This window comes from Rhea americana, unplaced genomic scaffold (genome assembly GCF_003343005.1).
Source record: "Rhea americana isolate MKP2758 unplaced genomic scaffold, rheAme1 scaffold_16, whole genome shotgun sequence".
Classification (NCBI taxonomy): domain Eukaryota; kingdom Metazoa; phylum Chordata; class Aves; order Rheiformes; family Rheidae; genus Rhea; species Rhea americana.
In genome coordinates this window covers 7774023-7797213 of record NW_028185705.1, presented here as the reverse complement: position 1 = coordinate 7797213, position 23191 = coordinate 7774023, and the positions used below count along the sequence as shown (strand labels likewise).

Genomic DNA, 23191 nt, shown 5'->3' with positions numbered 1-23191 from the left:
GAACACCAGGTCCGTGACAGTGAGGACAAGATTATGTACCTATACTTGACAGCACCAGTTCAGATGGACACTTACACAAGTATTTATTTAAGCACATGCTTAACTCCATCCCTATTTAGCAAAGCACTTACGTATAGGCACAAACTTATGTCTCCATAGCTACAAGGAGATGTAAGCCTGTCCTTAACACTTATTTCTCCCTCAGGGCTTATGTGTCATTCCTAGTTGCAGGGCTCTGTATATGTGAAAGGCCATGTTTCTCTTCAGCAGAATGAACCTTTCTCTGCTGAAGTTCTCATAGTCCCCTCTGGCCCTACCATGCAGGAGGCAGAGTTATCCATACTGATTCAAAGCAGCATCATGACAGGGTCGAGAAGAGCATGATGGAAAGAGCAAAAGGAAATGCAAGACTTACGTTGGCTTTGAGGCTTCAGCCTGGTCGGTTTGCAGCTTCTCTCCACCTTCCACCTCCATGGTGCAATAAACAATACGGTTAGGGGCCAGCGATTTTAAACCCTGCACCTCCATGATGACGACCTGTGGGGCAAAGAAAGGCAGCGTAAGAGTAGCAGCCTCTTTGAGGCCTAGATCTGGCTGCTGAACCTGCAAGGTCAGCCAACGCCAGGATCGTCCATGTACTGATGGATGTTCATAGTGCCAGGTGAGCAGAGATAGGTGGTGGTGTCCAGGCTGAGCTGGCATCATGYCAGCTAACTAGGTCTGCATGTGTTGAGGACCTCTCTGAGAGGTCTCCCTCTTACTGCGGCTATGTGTTCCAGTCTTTCCTCTTTGGATGACTTTATACCTCACGCTGGCAGAATTTAAAAGTCTGCTATTCACYTGCTTCTGGGGCACCAGGGCTTGGAGGTGGGGAAAGCCACAGTGCTGCAGGAGGAAAAGGCTTGATGCAGAGGAGAACTAGGAGGGAGACAAGTCTTGTGGGACCCTCACTCCRGTGTGGAGAAGTGCCTGATATTCTTGGCTCCCAGAGCCACATAAGCAGTAAGTGATCCTTAGGCACTGCAGGTCTGCCAGGCAGACAGCGGGTGCTGCACTATCTGCCTTGCCTCCCCATACTTCAGCAAATTMCTCTTATTCCAGTCCTGGGCTTGATGCATACATGCAGACACGCTCACTTGAAGCCCTCTGGTGCCCAGAGCTCTACCGAGCTTCTAATGATGGACCTCTCAGACATAGTCTTGCCCAACCTAAAAGTGCCTTTATATATGAAATTCAAGAAAAAGCATGCACCTGTATTTTCAAGATTAAGATAGTTTCTTGCATAAAATTTCCTTCTCATTTGTTTTAAAGGTGATTAATCACGTTAACCATGTACCTTAAACATTTCAACAAGAAACACTGTGAGTTTCTGTTTGAGCTTTATTACTGCTATCAATGCAGTATACACTGGGATTTCAAATTCCTTTCCTCAGGTCTTACGATTTGTCATTTGAGTGAAGATCCCTTCTCTTGCACACAACTCTCAGTAGACCACCTGAGGAGGAAATATTTTTCGCAAAAGTTCTCTTATAGGAAGTGTTTCGTGCACAGAGCAATGAACAGATCTTCCACCTCCCGAAGTCAGTGCTCCACTGAGTTTATGCTTTCTACTGGATAGAGTTCAGCTGGAGTAAAGAGTTTTAGACATCTCATTGTAAGAACGGGTCCTTTTATGCACCGCTGTATAAACTGCACAAGCTTTTCCTACAGAGAGGTCTACTGCTTTGTGATAGTTCCCTGCTCCTTCATGCAGGAGCATTTAGAAGTTAGGCGTATCTGATGCTGCCATTTGAAGGCAATGTCTCTGAGTTCATAACTCTACTTTAAACAGGGCTTTTAAAATCTGAACTGAATATTACCAATATGATCTCAAGCATCTAAAGAGTTAAATTCTTAGACTGGACAATCAGTGCTGTAAGTTGTTCATTGGCACAGTATATGTAACAAGAGACTCCTTAGGGAGAGAAATAAACAGGAAACCACACAAAAATAGAAATTTACGACTTTTCTGCATCCTACATTTTTGACCCCATTCTGGTAGTTACTTTGATGATCTAACACAAACCCACTCACTTGACACACAATAACAATTCTATATTGGTGTGTCTGAAACATTAATGACTCCTTGAAGCGAACTCCTTGTAATCTTGCCTAGACTGCAAATATTTTTGCACAGTATAATTAACCTTGCTGAAAACAGCTACTGCAGCAACACTGTTTCCAGTACAGAGACAGCCTGTTTCAGATGTAACAGTGGGTGCGCGCAGCACCTTGCCTTCCACTGGGCTGTAAGATGAACTGCTCAGTCGAGCGCTGAGCAGAAAGTCAGTGTTCAATATAAAGCAAACAGCAAGCCAGTGAAGTACAATATTTCCATGCAAACAATAAGCCAATCTGTTGGGTGCATTCAAAACTTCAACAATTTTTAACAGTTCTCCAAGGAGGAAGCAAGGCTTGCTGAGAAATAAAGTGACTCCTCTAGCTGGCAATAATAAAACTCACTGACATTTAAAGCATGTTTCAGCATGTTGGGAACTGGAAGTAACAACGATGAACCTCTATAATATCAAACAGATCTGCCATGCAAGAAGTTCTAGCTCTCGTTCCACTGCAAAAACAAACTGTGAAGGTAGCCAGGYGATTGTGAGCATCTCAAGGTGCATCTAGAAATTAGAGGCCAGATTAACCCCCTGCATTATTGCACTCGTTGCAAAGACATTTCATGGAGATGGGTTTTGCTCAGGGGTATTGGGGTACACTTTTTAACAAGCTTTATGAAGCTTTATTCACATTTCTGAGCCATATGATATAAACCATCTGGAATTTCCTGCTGCTGTAACTKAACAGTTTGTTCCAACAAGATGGTGAAAACCAGAAAAGACAAACTATTTGACCATAGGCAATGCTTCTGGTAACTGAGAGAGGAATGCTTCCTCATGGAGTTCAGAAAAATGATTTCTATCGACTTCTGCCCTCCTATCTCTTAAGCTTGAACTGCATAGAAGTTTACTGCTGTGATTTTTTTTTTGTTCTTGCCAACTCTGTGCACTGACTGCCGGAAGAAAGATAGTGTGCAGCTTACCTCCAGGGAGAATGACAACACAACGTCTGATTTGGAAAGCTGGTTCTCATTTTCTTCTCCCATGTCGATGATTGAGGTGTTGTGACTACGCTTCAGCTTCTGTAGCTTGAACTCAGAGCCTCCTTTAGATACAGGCATGCTCTCTAAGTTTGCCATCAGGAGATTGACAGATGACTTCAGCTCCTCGATGTACATGTTTTCCATTTCTTTGGACACAAATTTTGGAAACTTACGTTCCTTAGATTTAAAAACATAAGCAACAGAATAAATTGTTGTGATAATCAACAACCACTTGTTACAGTGGGAGAATACCCCAGGAGCATCTGCAGAGAGGTCTGCACACAGGGAACTCCCACAAACCAGACGACAAATTATAGCTTTCCCCTCTGTTATAGAGAAACATTATTGTTAGTTTCCCATAGAATTACTACTTGGTACTTATCCAGCCTTAGTATTTCTTGCATGCACTGAGATTTCATTCATTTTCTATCTGTAAATGGCTTCTTTCATATATATTAACTCACCACTGTAATTGCTCCATCTTGGATCTCAGCTGAACTGCTGAAGGGATCAGTTCACTGACTGCTCCCCCAGGCCCATACCTCTGCCACCCCCCATGGATTGCTCCTCTGGATAGCCGTCATGTACAGAAAGCTGTCTTTCTTCAGCAAATGTTAACTATTTCCTATGCTCTCCRGCATGTTGACTCTGAAATGCCCAGAAATTTTTTCATCTGATGGACCTCAACACACACAAAAGGGATTCTGACAAGAACTAGCGCCTTCATTCATTAGCAGGTTAGGTTGTGACACACAGAGGAGACTGACTTGCAGTCACAAAAGGAGCTGGAGACAGAAACTGGGAAGAAATCCCAAACCTTCTGGGTCTAGGCTACTTTTCCTCCCACAAGACCTTCCAGCTCTAATACCCCCCAGAAGGGCTGGTCCATCTGCCTAGCTGGGTGTAGCTTCTGCCTACCTASTGATTTGGTGATTGACAGTGATTTACAAAGGATTCAAAGGATGCTGACCTTGAGGAATTTGTTAGTCAGTCCACCAAATCCACCAGCTCTTTTTCAAACATGCTGAAGCAGATGCTCCAACATTTTTTTTAAGGAGCCCAAGGAAGCAAAATTAGCAATGTTTGGTCCTGACTAGAAGGAGACTGCAGAAGGCAGTGAACATGGCAGAAGTGAACAGCCCAAGCAATCTAAAAGGTCTCAGATCCCAGCACTGGTCTTAGCAAGRTGCCCAAGCAATCTGCAGTACCCAGGGCTAAAGAAATGATTCCTCACAGGCTTCACAGCTGAGGCAGTTGCCAGCCAGAAAGTGAGAGGCTGGCCAGCAGCTTGCTTGCTCAGCAGCTCCCAGGCATGGAAAGACTGTGAGCAGCTCCCTCTCTTCTTCCCAAGCCCTTGAGAATGGAGATGTGTTGGTTCCTCTCGTTTTGAGAGCGAGGGGCTGCCTTGCTGGTAGAACTACRGTAAAGCAAGACACCATTTATTCCACCGCTTGCCAGGACCCGGGTCTCCCTCCAACATTGAAGGATGCAGGCGTAGCCAAAAAGTGATGTTAGTCACCTCCATATGTACTTGGAGCAGGGAGAGAATCAGAAATGGGGACAAGCRTGGAGAGACACAGAGGTAAGAGACTGTGAGACAACGAACAGTCATCACAGTTACTGTCATCACAATTTTAGGGTCCCATTAACTGCCCCAACTACCGTTTCTTTTAATACATTCTTGTCCATGATGCTATGCAGCTAGGTAGGAAGGTGCCACAGGACAGAGTAAAGGGGACACTTGCAGATGCAGAGAAAAATATACCTTGCCTTTGGCATCACTAAGCTCTCTGCTGTAATGCTGCTTTCATTTAGCTACTGGAAGAGTACAACATGCAGGTTGAACAGCCAACTTTAAAACACCTGCTTAACTTCAAACGTGATCCTTCAGCTAGAACCCTCCAAGGCTGGGCTTACGTGCTTCGACTGAAGTCAGGCTCAGCGGAGGACACTGCTGCACTGGAACTGTGCTCAGCTGCACTGTCCCGGGCAGTTGAAAAGATAAAAAGATACAAGGCTGTGTCCTGATACCCAGAGGTAGGAGTGACTTGTCTCAGGTCACACAACAGGCCAGACAAGGGCTTGCAGAGCTGCACATCCTGAAGCACTGTGATTCTAGATCCTTTTAGACTACACAGCTTTTGTTTCCTCTTAACTTCAAATGTCCTAGCACAAATTTCTTAATTTACTAATGAAGAGTTAACTTGTCTTTACAATGGAATCTTTAAGATGGCAACTTCAGTGTTGGTTTTACRTGAGCAGTAAGTCACAGTGTGCGGCTGACCTCCAAAAATCTAGCAAATTGGAGAATTTGCTACTAAACTGCTGAGATAAAACTGCAGAATGTTATCTTTTCACAGAATTGAACTGTGAGCCTTCCCTGAGCTACAGAGAAAGCATCCTTGCCCAGAAAGGACGACGCAGAGAAAGATTCAAAAGGTCATTTGGATGCCTCCAAAAAGCAGTATTCATGGGTCTGTAMGAACAAGATTTCTTGTAGGCAGCTGCTGTTGGGATCTGACATTCTAAAGCGAAGGCCTGCAGCAGTGATGTGAACGAGATTAAATATCAATACCTGCCAACTGGATAACAGGTAAGTCACTTTTATTTTAAACCTCTCTCCGAGCTCTGCACAGTTGTATTTTGAAGGCTGGATTCTGCACCAGGAAATGTCAGGTTATGTTTAGGACTGTGTCTCACAGTGGTGGCATGGGTTGTTTTTAAAATCCTTTAGGGGAATGGAAATGGCAAAATCTTGTTTGCAAAAATAATTCATGAAGCTGCAGCCTCCTTTGGCTGCTGGTGAACCATGGATACTGCTGTCCCACATGCCATGAAGAGAAAATGAAACAAAGAAATCAGCCGGTCTCATTTTGGCACTAAATGCCTGGCTGCCAGTCTCAGAACCAAAGAGCAGCAGTGGATTATACAGGCATTTAAGTTTTGCTGAAAATAAAAAACACTGTAGGTTTCCTTGAAAACAAATATTAAACAGGCCAAATATTGAACAAAGGAAARAAGTGGCAGTCGACTTGCTTCTTTGCTGTGTCATCATCTGGCCATGTAAGGTCTTCCTATTTTTATTAGGGAGGTGAAGAATAACATAACTGGCCTCCCCAAAGACACAGCTACAGTAGCTGTTTAATGGAAGTATCAGTAGGTGTAACAAACCAGGYGCTAGAGGGATCCTTACTAATACCTAACTGTAAATGGTACATGCATTATGCTCTTTTACCCCCACTGATTTCAGTGCAGTCACAAACARCTCTGAAACTGCATTTCTCATAAAAAAACCTCATCACTTGGACACAGCTCCCTSTGCAGAGAGGACTGTTGCTAGTAAGCAGGTCTCAGGCTAAGCTAAGTCCCTCTGATCAGACTTCTGTTGTTCTTTTCTTTTTCCTTTGAGTTACAATTTGCTGATTATTGAGAACAGTCAGCTAGATCACACACAAAGATTAAGGCTTTATCTGGGACTCAGGAGTATCTGATTAGGAGTACGGATAAAACTTTGGCCAGTTAATGTCAACAGAATCCAGGATTTCTCTCCATCTACTGTCTCCTGGAGGCGATGCGAATCTGCACTCCGGGAGGCTATGATCTGCTCCAAGGAGAATTCTTCCTCACACAACGGTCTCTGGGCAGCTTAGCTGGCTGCTTGGTTATGRAAACTGCTCCGAGCTCCCAGGCCTGCTGCTCTAGGTGGGAATGATGTCCAAAGCGGTGCAATGCTAGCCTGACTGTTCTTGTGCCATGTGTGAAATTTTCTGCCCTTACTGAGGGTGTATTTACCTCAAGGCAGGGAACTGTGGCACCAGGCAGCCCAGAGAACAGCACAAATCCAGTTAGGACAATTCTTCGCTTCTTTTGCTTGTCATCATCCACGTTACGGCTCAACGTGTTGCAAGTTTGACAAGGAAGGCTTACACACACACTTACAGATCTAGCTGGAGCAATTCAGGAGGTTATTCTCCCCACAGCTGAGGTGTCATAAGGGATTCTGGAGGCACCTTCAGCCCCAATGCATCAGGGACATTCCAAGAAATGCACACCACAACAGCCTCGTTTGTAGTTGCAGCTCCATTTGTAGTTAAAAAATCTCTTAACTGATGATTCCTTCACAAGTTTCTCCACTCAGTAAGAAAAGAACCTGGGGACTGCATCAAACTATTATGTGCTATGTATATATTTTTACCTTGGCAATTTGCTCTGCCATTTGAAGACGCCCATCTAACTCCCGTCTGATCTGCGCTGCTTGCTCATCTGGGTTGTCCAGCTGCAATAAAAACAAAAAGCAAATCGAGGTGAAAAAGTCAAACAATGCAGCACCTTTAGAAGCAGTTCAGTTTTTCAGCTGGCCATCTGCACTACATTATCCATTAATAATTGTAGACAGCTAGTGCTGAGGGGCCCTGCTCAGGAAGAAGGCATCACACAAGGTATGCATACACCTGTGTGAACCTGCAGAGAGGCAGGGTGTCCTCCAGAAGAAAGACTTTGCCATTTCTTTTATTTCACATGCTTTGATTAGACTTAGCAGCCCCATTTGACGAAACCTCGGAGCACCCTGTTTTTTTGGTATCACCTCCTCCTCCAGCTCTTCACGTTTGGGTCTGCGCRCGGGGCCGCTCGGAGCAGCAGGGTGGTGTGTGCCTGCACCCGGAAAGTGCTGGGAAGAAATGCTGTGTTTGCCTCTCCCGTGTGTCTGGAAGAGTAGGGGACATGCTGCCCTGGGAGTTTCACTCCTGTTACTTTTGCTGCTGTGAATGCCTCAGCACGCCTCACCTCAGACTGCTTTGCTCTGCGAGGGCCTGTAATTAAGCAGTGTGGAGTGATGAGGAAGGCATTTGTGGCAGCTAATRAATAAAGGCTGAAGGAGAAGCTGAGAGTTTTGGACGTGCAGGTCAGCAGATGTCTAAAAACACTCAACAGAGATCAACCATGCAACTAGAAACTGCCACAAYGTTCCTGGGTGAGGGCTTCTTCATTTTTTTTCCAAATAAGGTAATTCCCTTCATTTAKTTCCTTCTCTTTAAACAATTATTTGTGCATGTCGGAATTTCTGCTGCATATACTTACTACAGATTGCTTTCCACACAGACCTTTCCTTTTGAAAAAGCAGTGGCCCAAAACAGAAGCCTTCACTAGGGCAAATCTCCCTTTGACAAAGCTGCACAGCTTGTTTCAGAGATCTGAGAGGCTGCTGCGCAGGGCAGTGGCATCATTTCAAGGGGAGTAAGAGATCACACGCCGCACAGACAGCGCGTCTAAAACGTATTTGCTCAGATCAAGAAGRAAAAAGAAAAAGAGGTGTTATTTATGGTTTGCAGGCCCATAACCACATCCTTGTGCTTCATCCATAAGCGCTCCAAACACACTTTAGTTCGAGTCCAGTGTCCTTCTTTCCACAGATACCRGCCTACCCACTCAGCACATCTTTGCTAATTTATACCAGGCACAGTGGTGGCTGATTATATTAAGCAACTGCATGAAGTACTCAGGGTGGGAATTTGGATGGAATAATAGTTTTGCAGTGATTTATCAGCAGTGCCCTAACATGCTGCRAGCGCAACACAGGTCTTTGGGAGGCCACAATCCTGCTGGCACCTCAGCAGGTTGCACCAGCAACTCCAGGTGCCTAAGCCAACTGCTCTCCTGCCCCTACTTTGCAGTTGGAAGAAGACAAAAGAAACCAAAAGAGGTTCAACAGAAATGCACAGTAAAACTATCTGCTTGCTGTCTTTATGCGTCCGTACTACTAAACYCCGTGCTACCGCCAATTCATGCAATCAGCTTTCCTACAGCTTTCAGCAGAGCCCTTTCTGCAACACACTGCCCCCAATCCTGTGGTTCACTGTTTTGCGTCTGCCTGGCTCTGAAATGTCTCCTGAGGGTAAAAAGTTGTTTGCGCCGGTTAGGCAAGCGATTACGGCATCCACATAAGACACAGTGACTACTGAAGAGCAGCTTCACATCCATAGGATTCAAGGGCAGCTAGATCTTTTTTTTTTTTTTTTTTTTAAGTGGGAATACATGGATGTAAAATACAAAACAACAAAAAAGCACAAGATCAAAACTAGACCATCAAAAAATCTGATAGCTGCTGTAACAAGGTGGCAATTTTATACCTGCCTTCCAGTCTACTGACTCATTAGACTATTGCAGGGTAATTTCAGCCACAGCACAACAGTAAAACATGTAGCAGCAGTCAGTAGTCCCAGCACTGCTCCCTCTAATGAGAAATAAAATCAAGCTCGGTGTTTAGCACTTCCACACTGTTTTGGTTCATCTCCTCTTGAAAACACCACTATACTCAAGAGAACTGGCTCCAAATCCAAATCCCATTTCCTAGCACGTCTTCAGGAGATGGGTGACTGGCAAATCAAAGGTCAGGGCGAAGATACGACTTTTCTGAAAGCTCCAAGTTCATCTTTGGCCCTTTTTTCAAATACTGCCTAGAGGAAGTAACCTCTTGAGCCGTTCCCAAATCAGCCAGATGGCTCGAGGGCAGCTGCCATATTTTTCTAATTATTGACCCCTTCTGGCTACCAGCAAACCAAATTGCCACAAGCTACTGTATGTTAGCTCTCGCAGCGACAGCCACCCATAAATGAGTTTTATAAGCTGGCTTGGGGTTGCTGTAACTACCGCTCTAYGCTTTATCCTTCTCTGGAGACAAACTGTTTTAGAGAACAAATGCTCGGCTGGTGCAGTGCAGCCTGGAAAGTTACAGCTACAGAAATGATAGAAGTTTCAATTCTCAGACTGACGAGTTACGAGCTCTTCTGTTAGAGCTTCCCGAACGTGCTGAAATACGCTGCTTCCCCCCCAGACCCGCAGCTGTTCCCTGGCATTTTCTCAGCTGTCTGCTCGWATAACCTAAATGTCCTCTTTTTCTCATACACGCTTACGCCCATGTATATCTGGATGGATTCAGGAATATATCTGCATATGTTTCACCACAGACGATTTTCCAGAGAGCTGACATTCATTATGACTGAGGGAAAATATATTTCAAATTAATTTTTGAAGGCCTCCATTACAGATTTAATTAAAACATGAAAACCACAAAGCGTCCTGACCCTGATCCAAATTGCGCCGAAGCTTCAGTGACCTCTGGCCTGACCACCTAGATTTCATTCCCTTCAACYGCACCATAAGCACTTCACACTCTGGCTTCTTCACCTTTATAATCCTGATCCCCCAACTAGTACAGAGCCACGAGCCACCAGAACCTTYCAGGATCTGTTTCCCCCAACAATTTTTCCATGGATTTCCACAAATCTGGACAAATTCCTGCTGCAACCATCTTTCAGAGCTGCCTAACGAAGGGTAGAAAATGTACAATCCCAGATTTCCATTTCTTTGCAGCTCAGAAAGAGAGGGCAGTATTTTGAATTCCATCTGAGCTACAGTAATTGAGGTTAATCGCACATTACCCAAAATAGCTTGCATGCTAAATTTAGAAATCAAGGACGCTGCTTTGGAGGAACACTGTTTTTGCAGGATGATAATGAGCCAGCAAACTGGCTAATACCTCCAGCACTATCTTGATTTTGCAGATGTTCTCCAGCAACGCTACAGGTGGCGAGAACTCTGCCACTGAAGGATGCGACTGCAGAGGACTGTTTTTCTAAGGAGGCAACGCCCTTGGCAGCCTCCTCATCTGTGCTGGAGCAGGTAAGGTATTCTCTTCCAGAGCTATATGCTCCTATTCTTGTCAAGATTAATTAGTGATGTGTCGAAGCCAGGTAATCTGGTATCCAGTATAAAGAAAAAAAACAGAAAAGAAATATTTCTGGGTTGTATTTTCAATGGCTTTACATGATAGCTCTATGGCAAAATCTGATCTTTGGAAAACCAATCACAAAGAGCTTTAGTGACAGCCTGTCATGGCACACAGAACATTTTCTTCTCGTTATCTAAGGAATGGTACTAATGAGACAGTCTCTGTCTGCAGTCCTCATGTACTGTCCTGGCTGTTTCAGAAAGACTTCTTGTGGCTAAGAGCAGCAGGACCAACAACTCAGAGCCACTAACTGCTCCCCAGCCTTGGAAGAGCTGACATCAAAGGAAGATGAGTATGTTTTACCCAGTCCTAATACTACATGAAGCCATTAAAAGATTAACACTGGTGCCCATAAAATACACTTTGCTTGTGAAATAAGGCAAGGGACAATCATAATGCATGCTATGTAAGCAATACAGAACATCCAAGTAAGGCAAAACAGATCCTAATATCACTAAAACTAAACTTCTTAACTAGAGAATCAGCTATTTATTTTCTGCAGTATGTATGCCCACTTTATATTCAAATACTTGACAGCCAAATACATAAATGATTTACAAAGTCAAGGAGAAATTGAATTAGTTTCGTTCTGCATTATGACTATGTTATGAGTGTGCTATGAATAAAGCAAAGATATAAATCATAAGGTTGCCCCAGTCAAATGTGAAAAGTATTATAAATTTCAGTATATATATGATTTGTCATATGCACTGGGCTTTTCTTCAGCAGCATGCCACAAACGTATGACGTACATAATTTGCAATTCTCAGCTGATGATTACACAACTGCCTGCTGGTAAATTAGATGTTTTCATAGGTCTACCCACACACGACATTAGTTCACTCTGCTTGCCCTGCAGAGATTATCTACATTGGTGTTACAGCTGCTAAAGTGAAACAATAAAAGTAAAATAAAATTACGCAGATTAGATTCTGACTGGAACCCCAAATTTATCAGTATCACAGCTAGTCTGTTACTGAATGCATAGCAAGGCATATGCATACTTTTTAACTAAATGCTGACTATTCACTTGCAAGAAAAAGATCTGTTGAAAGGCAGCTCTTCACACAYAAACTGCTAATAAGAAATTAATTTTAAGGTACACTAGTAATATGAAACAGGTTGATAATTTTCATCATGTGATTTTGATTAGATGACAGTTTTAATCCCTGCTAAAGAACAGTTGCTTGTATTTAGAAGAATACCTTTYCTTCCATAATCCTGAATCAAATTCTAGGATTTTTCCTAATGTTCTTCTTCCATCCCAAGTGGATGGAAGATAATCTCTCTACATCTTCCAAAGGCAAACAAACCTAATTAAGTCATAAGATCTGCATAAGAAAGATGCGWAAGTGCAAATCAAATCGATGCCTAAACTATTTGGTTTGCCTGCAAGACAGTGCCTGTGAATGACCTAAGCTGAGCCTTGCAACAACATCAAGCCCAGGCTCACTTCCACTTGCCTGAGAAAAAGCCTGCAGCATTTTAAGGATATTAACAGAGTTAATGGCGACTTTAAATTCCACTGTATTTGGAGTCAAAGTGTTATATATTTAAAGCTCCAGTTTATCACAGCTTAAAACCAAGCCATTAGGAACGCAGCCCCAGCTCTGAAAGCGACCCTGGGGAGCAGAGCAGGCTGCTGCGCTGTTTTTCTTCTTCATTATGCCCAAGGCCGTTTTGCTCCATTTCATACCTCTGGCCAAGGCAACTGCCTGAGGATGGCGTGGGTTACGGTTTTCACACCATTAGCCATAGGGACAGCTCCGCCGTCAGGACTTAACTGCCAAAGCTAGTGGTGATGCACCAGATCAAAGCCTCCTGCTTCTGCGGGAGGAAATACGGAAACGACGGGTGAGCAAGCRGTAGCTACGTTTCAGCTCTGCCGGCAGGATAAGCAATGTGTGATTTGGAGCACTCAGCAGTTGGTTAAATAAGAGAAGAATCGATCTGGCCGGCCCGTCAAATGCATATTGACGGGGTACCCTGCCCACTCACACAGACAATTTAAACACAACACACAATTCATATAAACATTAGGGGGACAGACTAAAATACTGCACTCAGGGCACAGCACCGCAAAGCTTCAGTATGTTTMAGTCACCACAGCAAACAGCACTATTGGAGAGAACTTTTTTGCAGGCTCCAGGGATTTACAATGACAGGATGCAACAGACAGATACAACTTGCAATTATTAGCCTGGCATTTACAACACCCAACATGGAAGTGACAGGTATTGCTGGCATAATTGTCATCAACCACAGGAAAGAAGCCAGAAACCGTTGGGACCTTTTAACGGTTTAATCCCTTCCTGTCATTCACTTTTAGTGTTGAATACTGCTTCCCAGCAAGTGGAGTAAATGCCATCAAATCCTGACTCCTGAGGCATAACTCTAAAAGCATTTTCCCTCCTTTTGCAGAAGGTTACAATGCGGTTGCGTATCCAACCACTGCCTCCTACACCATGCACCCCTGCAGCAATCAAGCCACGAGCAATGCAGTTCTGGAAAACCACATTTTAAATGTGCCAGCCACGCGTGCATTTAGTTACAACATAAGACTTGCTGCATCAGAAATAGAAATAAATCCAGCTCTTCACCAAGGGCGCTGAAAGTCAAAGCATTTAGTCCTGGACTCCGTGAAATCAAGAGCCACTTCTTGTGCTGATTTCAGCCCTGCAGGATCAGAAATTGGAGATGGAATTAGGGAAGACAGAAGATGCCAGGAAATACAACAAGAGAGAATTTAAGTGTTGCATTTCCTCCCTCTGTCCAGAGTTTYCACAGCTGCCTAATACCGCAGCATTAGGGCATGCACAAGCTCAACAGCAGCCAAGGAGCTTTGGAGTGATCTGTGCCCTAGCTTGCGGCAGSGATCAGCTGTCCCTGCCAGCATTTTAAGCAAGCAGGAGGCCAGGTGATCTCTGCTTGTGCAGTCGGGGATCAGGCTGAAGGCACAGCRCAAACTGGCTGCTCTCAGTCGGGTACCTTCCCGGAGGAGGGCATTCGCAGCCTCTGTTTCTAGTCAAGAAAATGACATGTTCATTTTCTAGCTCCCTGTGTACAGCACACGATCATTCAACTAAATAGATTCCCAAAAATCCACGTTCATGAATTAATTTTCTGTGCGTGCAGGGCAAAGCTGAAATGACCTGCTATGAGTTGCTTAAATCCTTACCGAACCTGCTTACATGGAGCACTGCCCCRGTGCTGAAGCACCAGTCTGGTCACCCGTCCACGGAAATACAGCCAAACAGCTGGGCCACGTTAAGCACATTGGGTTTATGCGCTGTGAAGAGAGGGTTTCAAAGCTCTCATCCTTTGAGGCATCATGAGCTATGTAGCTCAGCAAACGCTTGATTAAATATTTCAAAGTAAACATGCCGTATGTGGGGGCTGAACAAGATCACAATACGGGTGACAATTCTGCCGCTTTGATGTAGGGCTTTAGGAGAGATCTTCGTCTAGTAAAAGGCRGTTTCACTTTGTAACGCACCGTGAGAGGAAATATTGAAAAATTCATAAGGCCTCTTCACTTACTAATTAATCTATCAGTCAAGCCATACTAGTAACACACGGTATGCGGCACCATGCAGGGCTCCAGCTGAAAGAAACGCGTGGCCCCCCTAAGTGACGCACTGCATGGAGGAAGCCCTTAGTTTCATATCGGAAACCACTGCTCTAAGAGACAACGCAAACATCTTTGCCGTGAGACCGAACAAGTCTGCACTGGGAATGTGGCATCCAAAACCACACGCAGTGCCACACACCCGGATTAACTGTAACATCCCTTTCCCATAGCAATGCCTATGAGTAAGTAAATATTCTGCTTTATTAGCAAGAAAGGGAACACGGAGAGCCCCGTTTTGCATTCAAGGTCCTGACCTCTGCTTCTCTGAACAAGAAACCAGAGGATCTAAATATTCCCTTTTTTGAGCAGAGTTGGATGCTGAACACCCTTTTAAATTGGAAATGTGAATGATGTTAAGCTGTCTTGGTAGCTTAAGTCACTAATACCACGAGCAACATGCTAATCCTCTGTACAGCAAATTACARTCCTAGGACCGCCAGCTGTCTTGGGATTTGAAATGACAGAGAGGAGAAGGAAACGTGGATAGCTTTTCAAGAGTTATACACCTCCCTGTGTCAGCGAAATTAGCGTTTCTCGTAAGGGGCTGGGCACCACCATCACCCAGTCCAAAYGCGGATTCAACAACTGTCACACCAACTGGTCAAGGGAGGATTTCAGAAGAGCCTGATGGAACGAGCAGGGCAAGTCCTCCCGCAAATTTTCTGGCCACCCACTAAAACGCTGCCCATGAGGCAGAGGAGGGGAGTAACGGCTGAAGAAAGGAGGGGGTAATGGAGGAGATTTTGGTAGAGCTAGAAACAGGGCTCCAGAGAGTACTGGAGACAGGAAGGACCTTCCCCCACCCTTAAATTTTTTTTTTCCAAGAAATATTTACTGTGAAACACAGAAATTGGGGACAAAAATGAGTCTTAGAGGAAAAGTCTCTGAGTTAAGACCTTGGGCTCCAATCCACTGCGTAAGGCCAGCRGAAGCTCACTTTGTCCTCTTCTCCCTCTGCCAGCTTTCAACACAGAAGCGAAGGCAGCATCTGCCTGCGACCTCTGCTGAAGCCTGTGCACAGAGCTGTGTGGACTGACGATGCTCATTCCCTAGCATTTTTGCTGCATGCAGAAAATGTTCCTTCTCTCTTCCACAATCTAAATTCATCTTTTTGGTTCAGTCCCTGACAGACAGTTGAGGATCTCCCTTCTAATTCCTCCAGAGAGCCCCTTTTCCCAGGAGGCAGGTGCCTTTCCAGGAGCACCAGTACCCCCAATTTCTGCTTGGACAGAGGTGGAGGACCACCAGYGCATAAACCCTGCCTCTTCCTCAGGCCTCAAGGCTGCAGTGGCAGTGGGAATGGGTTGCACAAATGTTATTCCTGGCACGTTTTCCTCCATGTGAATTTTGCCAGTTTTATAGCACCATTGCTTCTTGGCATGAGGTGGGACTGGAGGGGATTTCTGTACGTCTGTCTCCTGTTAAAAGGGCTCTGTAACAGTACGGTGTCAATCCGTCTGACACGCTGCACACCGTTACTGGAGAGAGAGTCACTCGCTGCGCACAGACAATCCTTTCTTTCAGGAGCTGAAGCCAAAATGTGGATTCCCAGAAAGCATGTGAGCCTCATTTACCCTCTCCAGTCAGAAGGATTGTAATGAAAAAAGGGCTTTTGTGGTAGCTGCTCTCAGAAACCCTCACCACATGCAGAACTCGCAGCAAAGGAGGACATCTGCTTTCCCAGTTTGCTCAGAGAGGATCTTCCAAGGCAGACTACRCTGTTGGTCTCGGAGGGACGCCGAGGCAGAGCACTGCGTTGGAGCAATGCTCGCAGCCAGGTCCCAGCCGCCGTGGAGTCTGCCACCCGCGGCAGCGCGGAAAAGGCAAGAGCAGAGCGCCCACGCCGACCTGCAGGCAGGCAGCAGCCGGGTCGCTCCGCCACGGCACTGAGTGCCCTGCCTGGGCCCTGGGGAACGGCACCTCCCTCCTGCACGCTCAGAAATAGCAGCTGGCGCAACCCTGCGAGGTCGCACCTCTACACCTTGCTCCTCGCGGGAAAGGGATCTCCCTAAAACCACCTCCCCACGTGGCAATATCCTTCACGGAAATGCACAGCAAGGCAGAGCACAAACAAGGCCGCYGGGAGGAAACACGTGCAGAGGGATTATCTTTGAACTGGTCCGTGTAACCAGGACTGCTGCAACGGGCAGAAAGAGAAGCCGGCWGTGCCTGCTGCCTGGGACAGCCAGCACCAGCCCTCTGTGAGCTGCAGTAGGGATGAGTGATTAAGTACCCAGATGCATTCCCAGGAGGACTGCTCTCCAAATGACACGGTGCACCTAAAAGACACACAAAGACACGGCTCCTTTGGCCAGTCAGACTTCCTAAAATCAGTCTTTTTGGCAGAGAGTCACGCAGAATATTTCCAGTACAATGCAAAACTTCTCTTAATTTAAGGAATTACAAACTGCACCTATTACTTCACTCAACTTTTCTTTTTTATAAGATACACAGTAGTTTTGACCAGCAGCTGTAGCAGAAAGAAGTAAGATTTAAAGCAGAAAAGCTTCAGGGTTCCAGCTCAGCAACATTACAGCTTTTAGATGGCACTTTGCAAGAAAAGGATAACAGCTCAATTAAGAATGCAGATGTTTGCATACCAGCTAGAAAATATTCAATCTTATATAACTTTGGGAACACCAACCCAGTGAGAAAATTCCCATAAAGTTATCTGATGGTTGTGAGCAGAAGAGACTGCTGTTCTACTTAACTGTTTTAATTCTCTGCTASACTATTTGGCAAAGTAATTGCTATATGCCGAACCAGTTTTAAGCTGGGCAAAAGCCAGCCAGCGTCATTCGTTGTTCAAAAAAATGCATTACGTAATTCAGCAAGGGGCTCTAAGCTGCCCCAGTGTGTGCGCACCCAGCTGCTCCCTTACCCTGATGAACCCCAAGGCCTTCAGCATCCCCTAAGGCAATACGGACCTGCTCCTCGGGAGCTGGGCTGCAGAAAAGCCCCGCACCATTTTCCATTTCCTTATGTAAATCCGACCTTCTGCAGGAAGTCGGTTGCTCTCAAACGAGGCTGTGCATCGCCAGCCACTTGCTAAGCTGTTGCGGATCACTGCCTGCTCCTGCTCTCCCAGCGAGCTTCTGTCTTATCTAATGAATCAATGCTGCCGTAAGAAAGTGGTTAAGGAGTTCTGGGGGCGAGTGATTTAAAACAGTGCAAAGGACAATTTGGTAAGGGCTGATGTTTCCTCCTGTAAGACGAGAAATCTTATTTCACAGATCACAAGCTTTAGGGCTGCGCGTAGGTTCTTGCATGAAAACATTACCCCTGGATGTACAGTTGTCCCCTCCTCTCTTGAGTGCTGAATCTCGTAACAAAGCAATATAGTGCTGATTTTTTACCAGCTGCCTTGGCCACTTGGGCTCTTTGCATGTCACATAAGCACRCAAAAGCCAAGAGCACACGTGCTTTCCCAGACAAGGTCAAGAGCTCCACCCTCAAGTTAACTCCAAATTAACTTGTGATGGGGATGGATGCTGCCCACCAAGCCCACCTGGCCAGGCACAGCTACGCGTAGGTTTGGGTGGCCCAGCCGTCACCAAGCTGGGAAAGGCCTTCTCCAGCGTGGGCAGACAAGGCAGCCAGGCAGGYCCGTGCGCTGGCCACGTGGTATCCTGCAGGAGCTGGTGTGGCCCAATGGTATGTGTGGGCTTCTGGGAATCAGCAGTCCGAGGGCTGATCATCTAGGGGAGGAGGACTGTGCAGGACAGGATTTCTGGCAGCATCTTTGCCTTTTGATTCACTTTTTTTCACTGCCATTAAAAGTGGTGACCAACCTGGACCACCTTTCTTTGCTACGAGTAGAGGATTTGCAYGCCCTCCTCTGTGCTGGCAGCAGCGCACGGCTACCTGCTGCCAGCACAGCGTGTTGCTTAATCTGCAGCGTGTTGCTTAATACATCAGCGCATGCCCACGGCATTGCAAGRAGAGGTGGCAGCAAAGCACCCACCTCGTGTACAAAACGGGTAGAAATCCCCTTGCACTGGGTCAGTAACCGATCCRTGTGGGAACACATCGGGTCTGCAGCTTTGCCAGGAAAGCTGACACAAGCAAACCTGGCAAACAGCTTTCCAGCAGGTTGCGCAAAGATACCTACAGATTTATGAGGAATGATAAATCAAAATAAACGAAAAACAGATTCAGCAAAACGGAGAGCGGAAGAAAAAGCGTTGAATGCCTTTGCAAATGATTTGCGAGCTATTTAAAAAAACTGATGGAAAACCACTTCCATTTGAAAGGAACATCCTTTCAATCTGTGTTTAAAAAGCTTCCGAACCCCAGAAATCCCTCTGTAAGACCATCCATAAGAGCTATACGACACCAGAAGGGCTTAAAAACTAAGCTGCCCAGAGGCTTCYGACCTCGGAGCAAGCCGTAATACTCGCTTCTTACGGTATTGCATAACAATACTGTTAGGTCTGTGGCGAGCATACGCCTAGCACAAGCACCACGMAGGCCAAACTGGAGGTCTTGCTGGATCATGCAGCTCAGGGCAGATTGCAACATTTAGCTTGCTTATGTTTCCTTAAAGCTAAACTTTAGTAGGAAAGGAAACATCCGAATTTTCAATACACAGGGCACTACAATATTCAGTTTCAAATCATTTTTACAGCTAGAATTAGCTACAATTAACTCATCCTGAACAACAAGAAGGAAAGATCTACATATCTTCAAATCCTGATGTTTTGACTAAAAGCTTAATGGTAAAAACAAAGAATAACATAAATTGCAAGAACTGAGGCTAAACAAGTGGTCACCCAACTCTAAACGGGGGCCCAGGCTTTGGAGCTAAAGCAACTTGCAGAAGGACCTGTTCCAGCACAGTTGCCACTCAATAGGTTTTAAGATACAAACAAGATGTGGGAACGTTCCCAGAGGTGCACAAGTAACTTGGTAAAGTGAGGGCAAGGGTCCTGCAAAGAATATATGCTTCCCATATCTGCCTAAAATATGCTATGGGCCTGGTCTTAATTTCTCTCGGTGCAAACAAAACTTTCATTTTCTTGCACTTTCAGGACCTATTGAGAGATTTTTAGACTGGCCTCTATGACTGAAGCATCTGAAAGCCACAAACAACAGGAGGTARTTTCTGGTGAGCATTACAGAGTAACAGAGTATTTACATATTTCAAGTCAAAACYTCTATTTGCTGGTGCTTACCAGAGGGACAGAGGCAGGTATCTGGGGAGGAAAAGGTGTCCTGATCTGAGTGCCGTTCCTGTAGGGAAAAGCCTTTCAGAAGTGGAGGCCTTCAGTTTTCTGACCCTGCCATCACTCCTCCCCAAGGAGACTATGGCACAGCTCGTCCCCTGCAATTGAAAATGCTTAGTTCCCAGCTCTGACAGCTTTCTGAGTTTTGTCACAGCGGTTCAATGATCAGGCTTGATATATGAATTTAAAATTCTCTAGCTAGCCTCAGTGCTGACATGAAATCAGGYATTCTTCAGAGAGCGAGATCAGACCTCTCTCAATAAAAAAGTAACTCAAATTCTTCTTCTATTGCCATCAACACAGTATTTTCCAGGGATGATGATACAGGTGAATGCAGAGATAATTGAAACAACAAATCAATAGCTACATATCACCACACGCACAGCAATCACTGCCATTCCTTACAAAGAATTAAAATAAAATTGAAAGAAAAAACATGTTTGGAACAGAAACTCTACAGACACAAAGGTGTAGCCTGAAATTGGACAGCCGTTCTGCAAAATAAATGCTTTTGGTGTGTTGGTATGCAACTTGGAATTTGAATTGTGATCTTGATTCTTGAAGTAGCATGACATTAGCTGAATGCCTACCTTTTTGGCAGAAGATCTGAGCAGAGAATTGGCAAAGCACAGACTTTGTCCACTGAGAACAAGGTTTGGTTCCCTCTCATGCCAAACAATTGGGGATCAGCTGAAAAGAAGGCTAAGGAATGTAAAGTGGAAGATTCAGCTCCCACTTTTTCATTGACCAAGATCAGCAAAAATCGCAGTGCTGCCCTTCATTTCATGATTCATGAAGTTTAGATTATCGCAGAGACCTAAAGAGACCGTCCTCCTAAATACGCCAATGTGCTTGACACCGGTTTGATGCAACAAATCTTTCTGGTGTGCTTTCTAATTCTTTTGAGGTCAAGGAGAAAGTGTTCAGGAGACCTAAGACTCTAGGTAGCAAATCCATAGCAAGCAAAGAGATAGCTGTGTATTCTGAATGAACAGTATCCTAGGTGAGCTGAAATGAAARGAGATCATAAAATACTTAAAAGATTTGCAACTTTCTTATTTGGCTAGGTAGCCAGCATAAGCGTACTGTTCAAACCGTGCTGCACTGGCACACASCATGCGCAAGCTCAGGCCTGAAAGTGAACCTCTCCTAAAAACAGAGGTTTCCTGCTGTTCAGTATCACTAGCGGAGTGAACGTTTAGGCTGGGGAGTCAAACTGTTGCTACTCACATCATTTCCTTGTGTACTGCAAAAGGGAGTGTACTTCACCACATTAGCTCATTGGGCCACTCTGGCKTAGAGTAGACCTTTCACTTCAGGCATTTTTTTTTTTGGGGGGGGGGGAACATGACTGTGAACAGTGATTAAATTCAATTTGACATTTAAATCACAATGAGCTTCTAAAGCAGCAGCACAGCCTGCTGTTCGAACGTGAGCCCTGTCTTTCCCAGACATGCTCTCTGCAGCACTCTCCACCCTTGCCGACTGTGTCTTCCTTCTGGAGCACCTGGCTGCCCTTTCTCCAATACGGAAGTCAAGCACAGGCCAGCGTTCTCTGCTTCCAGTATGCGTGCAGTCAGATTCCTAAAGACTGCACATCCATTATTAAATGCCTCACCATGAATGGGACTAGTAAATAATCAGGGCTGAGACACAGACAGATAGAGTGTGCCCTGAACGACAGTGAAGTCCTAGCAGCACTTGGTCCAGCCAACCAAACCCTCAAGGGTACTGATAAAGCTGATGCCTTTCAAATGACTAGCTGCTGGTCCCACTGGAGACCTGTGACTAGGACCATGCTTCCTCAGAAGCCTATGGATATGTTGCCTTAGATCCCTCTTCCTATAGCAGCGTGCACAGAATCCTCATGTGTGCAGAAGGGAGCTGACTTCCGAGAGACTGCTATTCTTGGTCTCCTCTAGGTTGCACCCAGCACTCCACTAAACGATATCAAAGTCCAGAGGAGAAACGTCATGCAAGTCCCTTTGGTCAATACATAATAATAGTATTTATAATGCTAATTAAAAGGTCAATTCCGTGCCTTTCTTAGAACACTGTCCTGGTATCTTGTGCTCTGAGACATTCAAAGGCTTTAGAGAAATTTATATCTATGGGAATTTCCTATTTTTAAACAGAAGATATTCTAATAGCTATGCCAATATTTATCACTGCACATTGAAAAAGCCACCTTTTTTTAAATAATTAGCATTCAACAACATGAAAAACTAAACATTAGTGGTACAGCCACTCCACTTCCTTTTCTCCAAAAACACCCTGAACACAGAATTGTGAGACTGTGCATTTCATTCACAAAACATGCTTCTTGAGAAACTGCCACTGAAACAAGAGCAACTTTTTGGACATATCACATCCTATTAGGCAAATGTTGAAGTCAAAGCATGTAATATTAAAAAAGAAAAGTGGAGAAAAAGCCAAGATTTTTCAATGAAGCCTGAAAATATTACTCTTGCTAGAAAAGAAGGATACTGGGAACTGTAAAAAAAATGCCAACAAAAAACCCACTCTATATTTAGTCCAAAAATAGAACCGATATGATTCACTCATTGAGAACATCAGACAGGCCTTTTTTAATTGGCTCATCCCCTGCAACTGGACCCATTCCACTCCCTGAAAAACTAGTGGCACAAAATGGATGTACGCGACTTCTGRGAAGGGCTGTGTGGAGCTGTCATGTGGAATTTAACCCTGCACAACTCTGTTCCAAGATGCTCTGGCATCTACATTAAGATCAAGGATGTGAAAAATTTGAATTAGACATAGAAAAGCAACAAGAGGCACAGCTATAAAGAAACAAACATGAAGAAACAAAATCTGACACATCTTGAAGCAACTAGTCTGGAAGGTGAGAGGAGTAGGTGTTCAGCATAAGGTGCCACATGGGAGGAAGAGAGCTTAGCGGATCAGGCAACTTCTCGCATGGGCTATAATGTCCTCATTACCTCACTSGTGAAGAAGGTCAGTCTAGCCAGCAATCTACCAACACAACACACGCTGCTATATGTCCATATTAAATGTGATATGGATAATTTATGTGCACAAATATTATAGCAACTGTAGAAGATGCTTCAGCCTGGAAGCAGTAGCTTCTGCAAAGCCGAAGCACACACTGCCTCCCTCTGTAATGCACCCGCAGGGACCAGCTGCTGCTGCAGCTCTCTCTTACCGTTTCATGGACATGTCACGTGGGCTGCTTCAAGAGAGGCCTACGCTAGCTTTACTCTCATAAGCTTAAACAGCAGCTGTGAAGCTCAGGCACAGACTTCTCCGGCTATTGCACCTTCCCGCCCTGAATGTGGTTGAGGCACTCGCGTGGCTAACTCTTGACATCCTTCCCATCGGCTGGGCTAGCGGCAGGAAAGCTGTCTGAGCTCCATCTGCACATG

At 45.0% G+C, this 23191-nt stretch overlaps 1 protein-coding gene across 3 annotated transcripts in view; it reads right to left on the bottom strand.

Annotated features, from left to right (window-relative positions):
• Positions 1 to 23191, bottom strand: part of CADPS (calcium dependent secretion activator) — a 240013-nt gene that overhangs the window by 139853 nt on the left and 76969 nt on the right. For all 3 annotated transcript variants that reach the window (XM_085300112.1, XM_085300114.1, XM_085300115.1), the window contains exons 4-6: positions 7338 to 7418; positions 3083 to 3319; positions 416 to 537 (exon numbers count right to left, since the gene is read on the bottom strand). In XM_085300112.1, coding sequence (XP_085156238.1) covers positions 416 to 537; positions 3083 to 3319; positions 7338 to 7418 — 440 coding nt within the window. The remainder of the gene's footprint in view (positions 1 to 415; positions 538 to 3082; positions 3320 to 7337; positions 7419 to 23191) is intronic.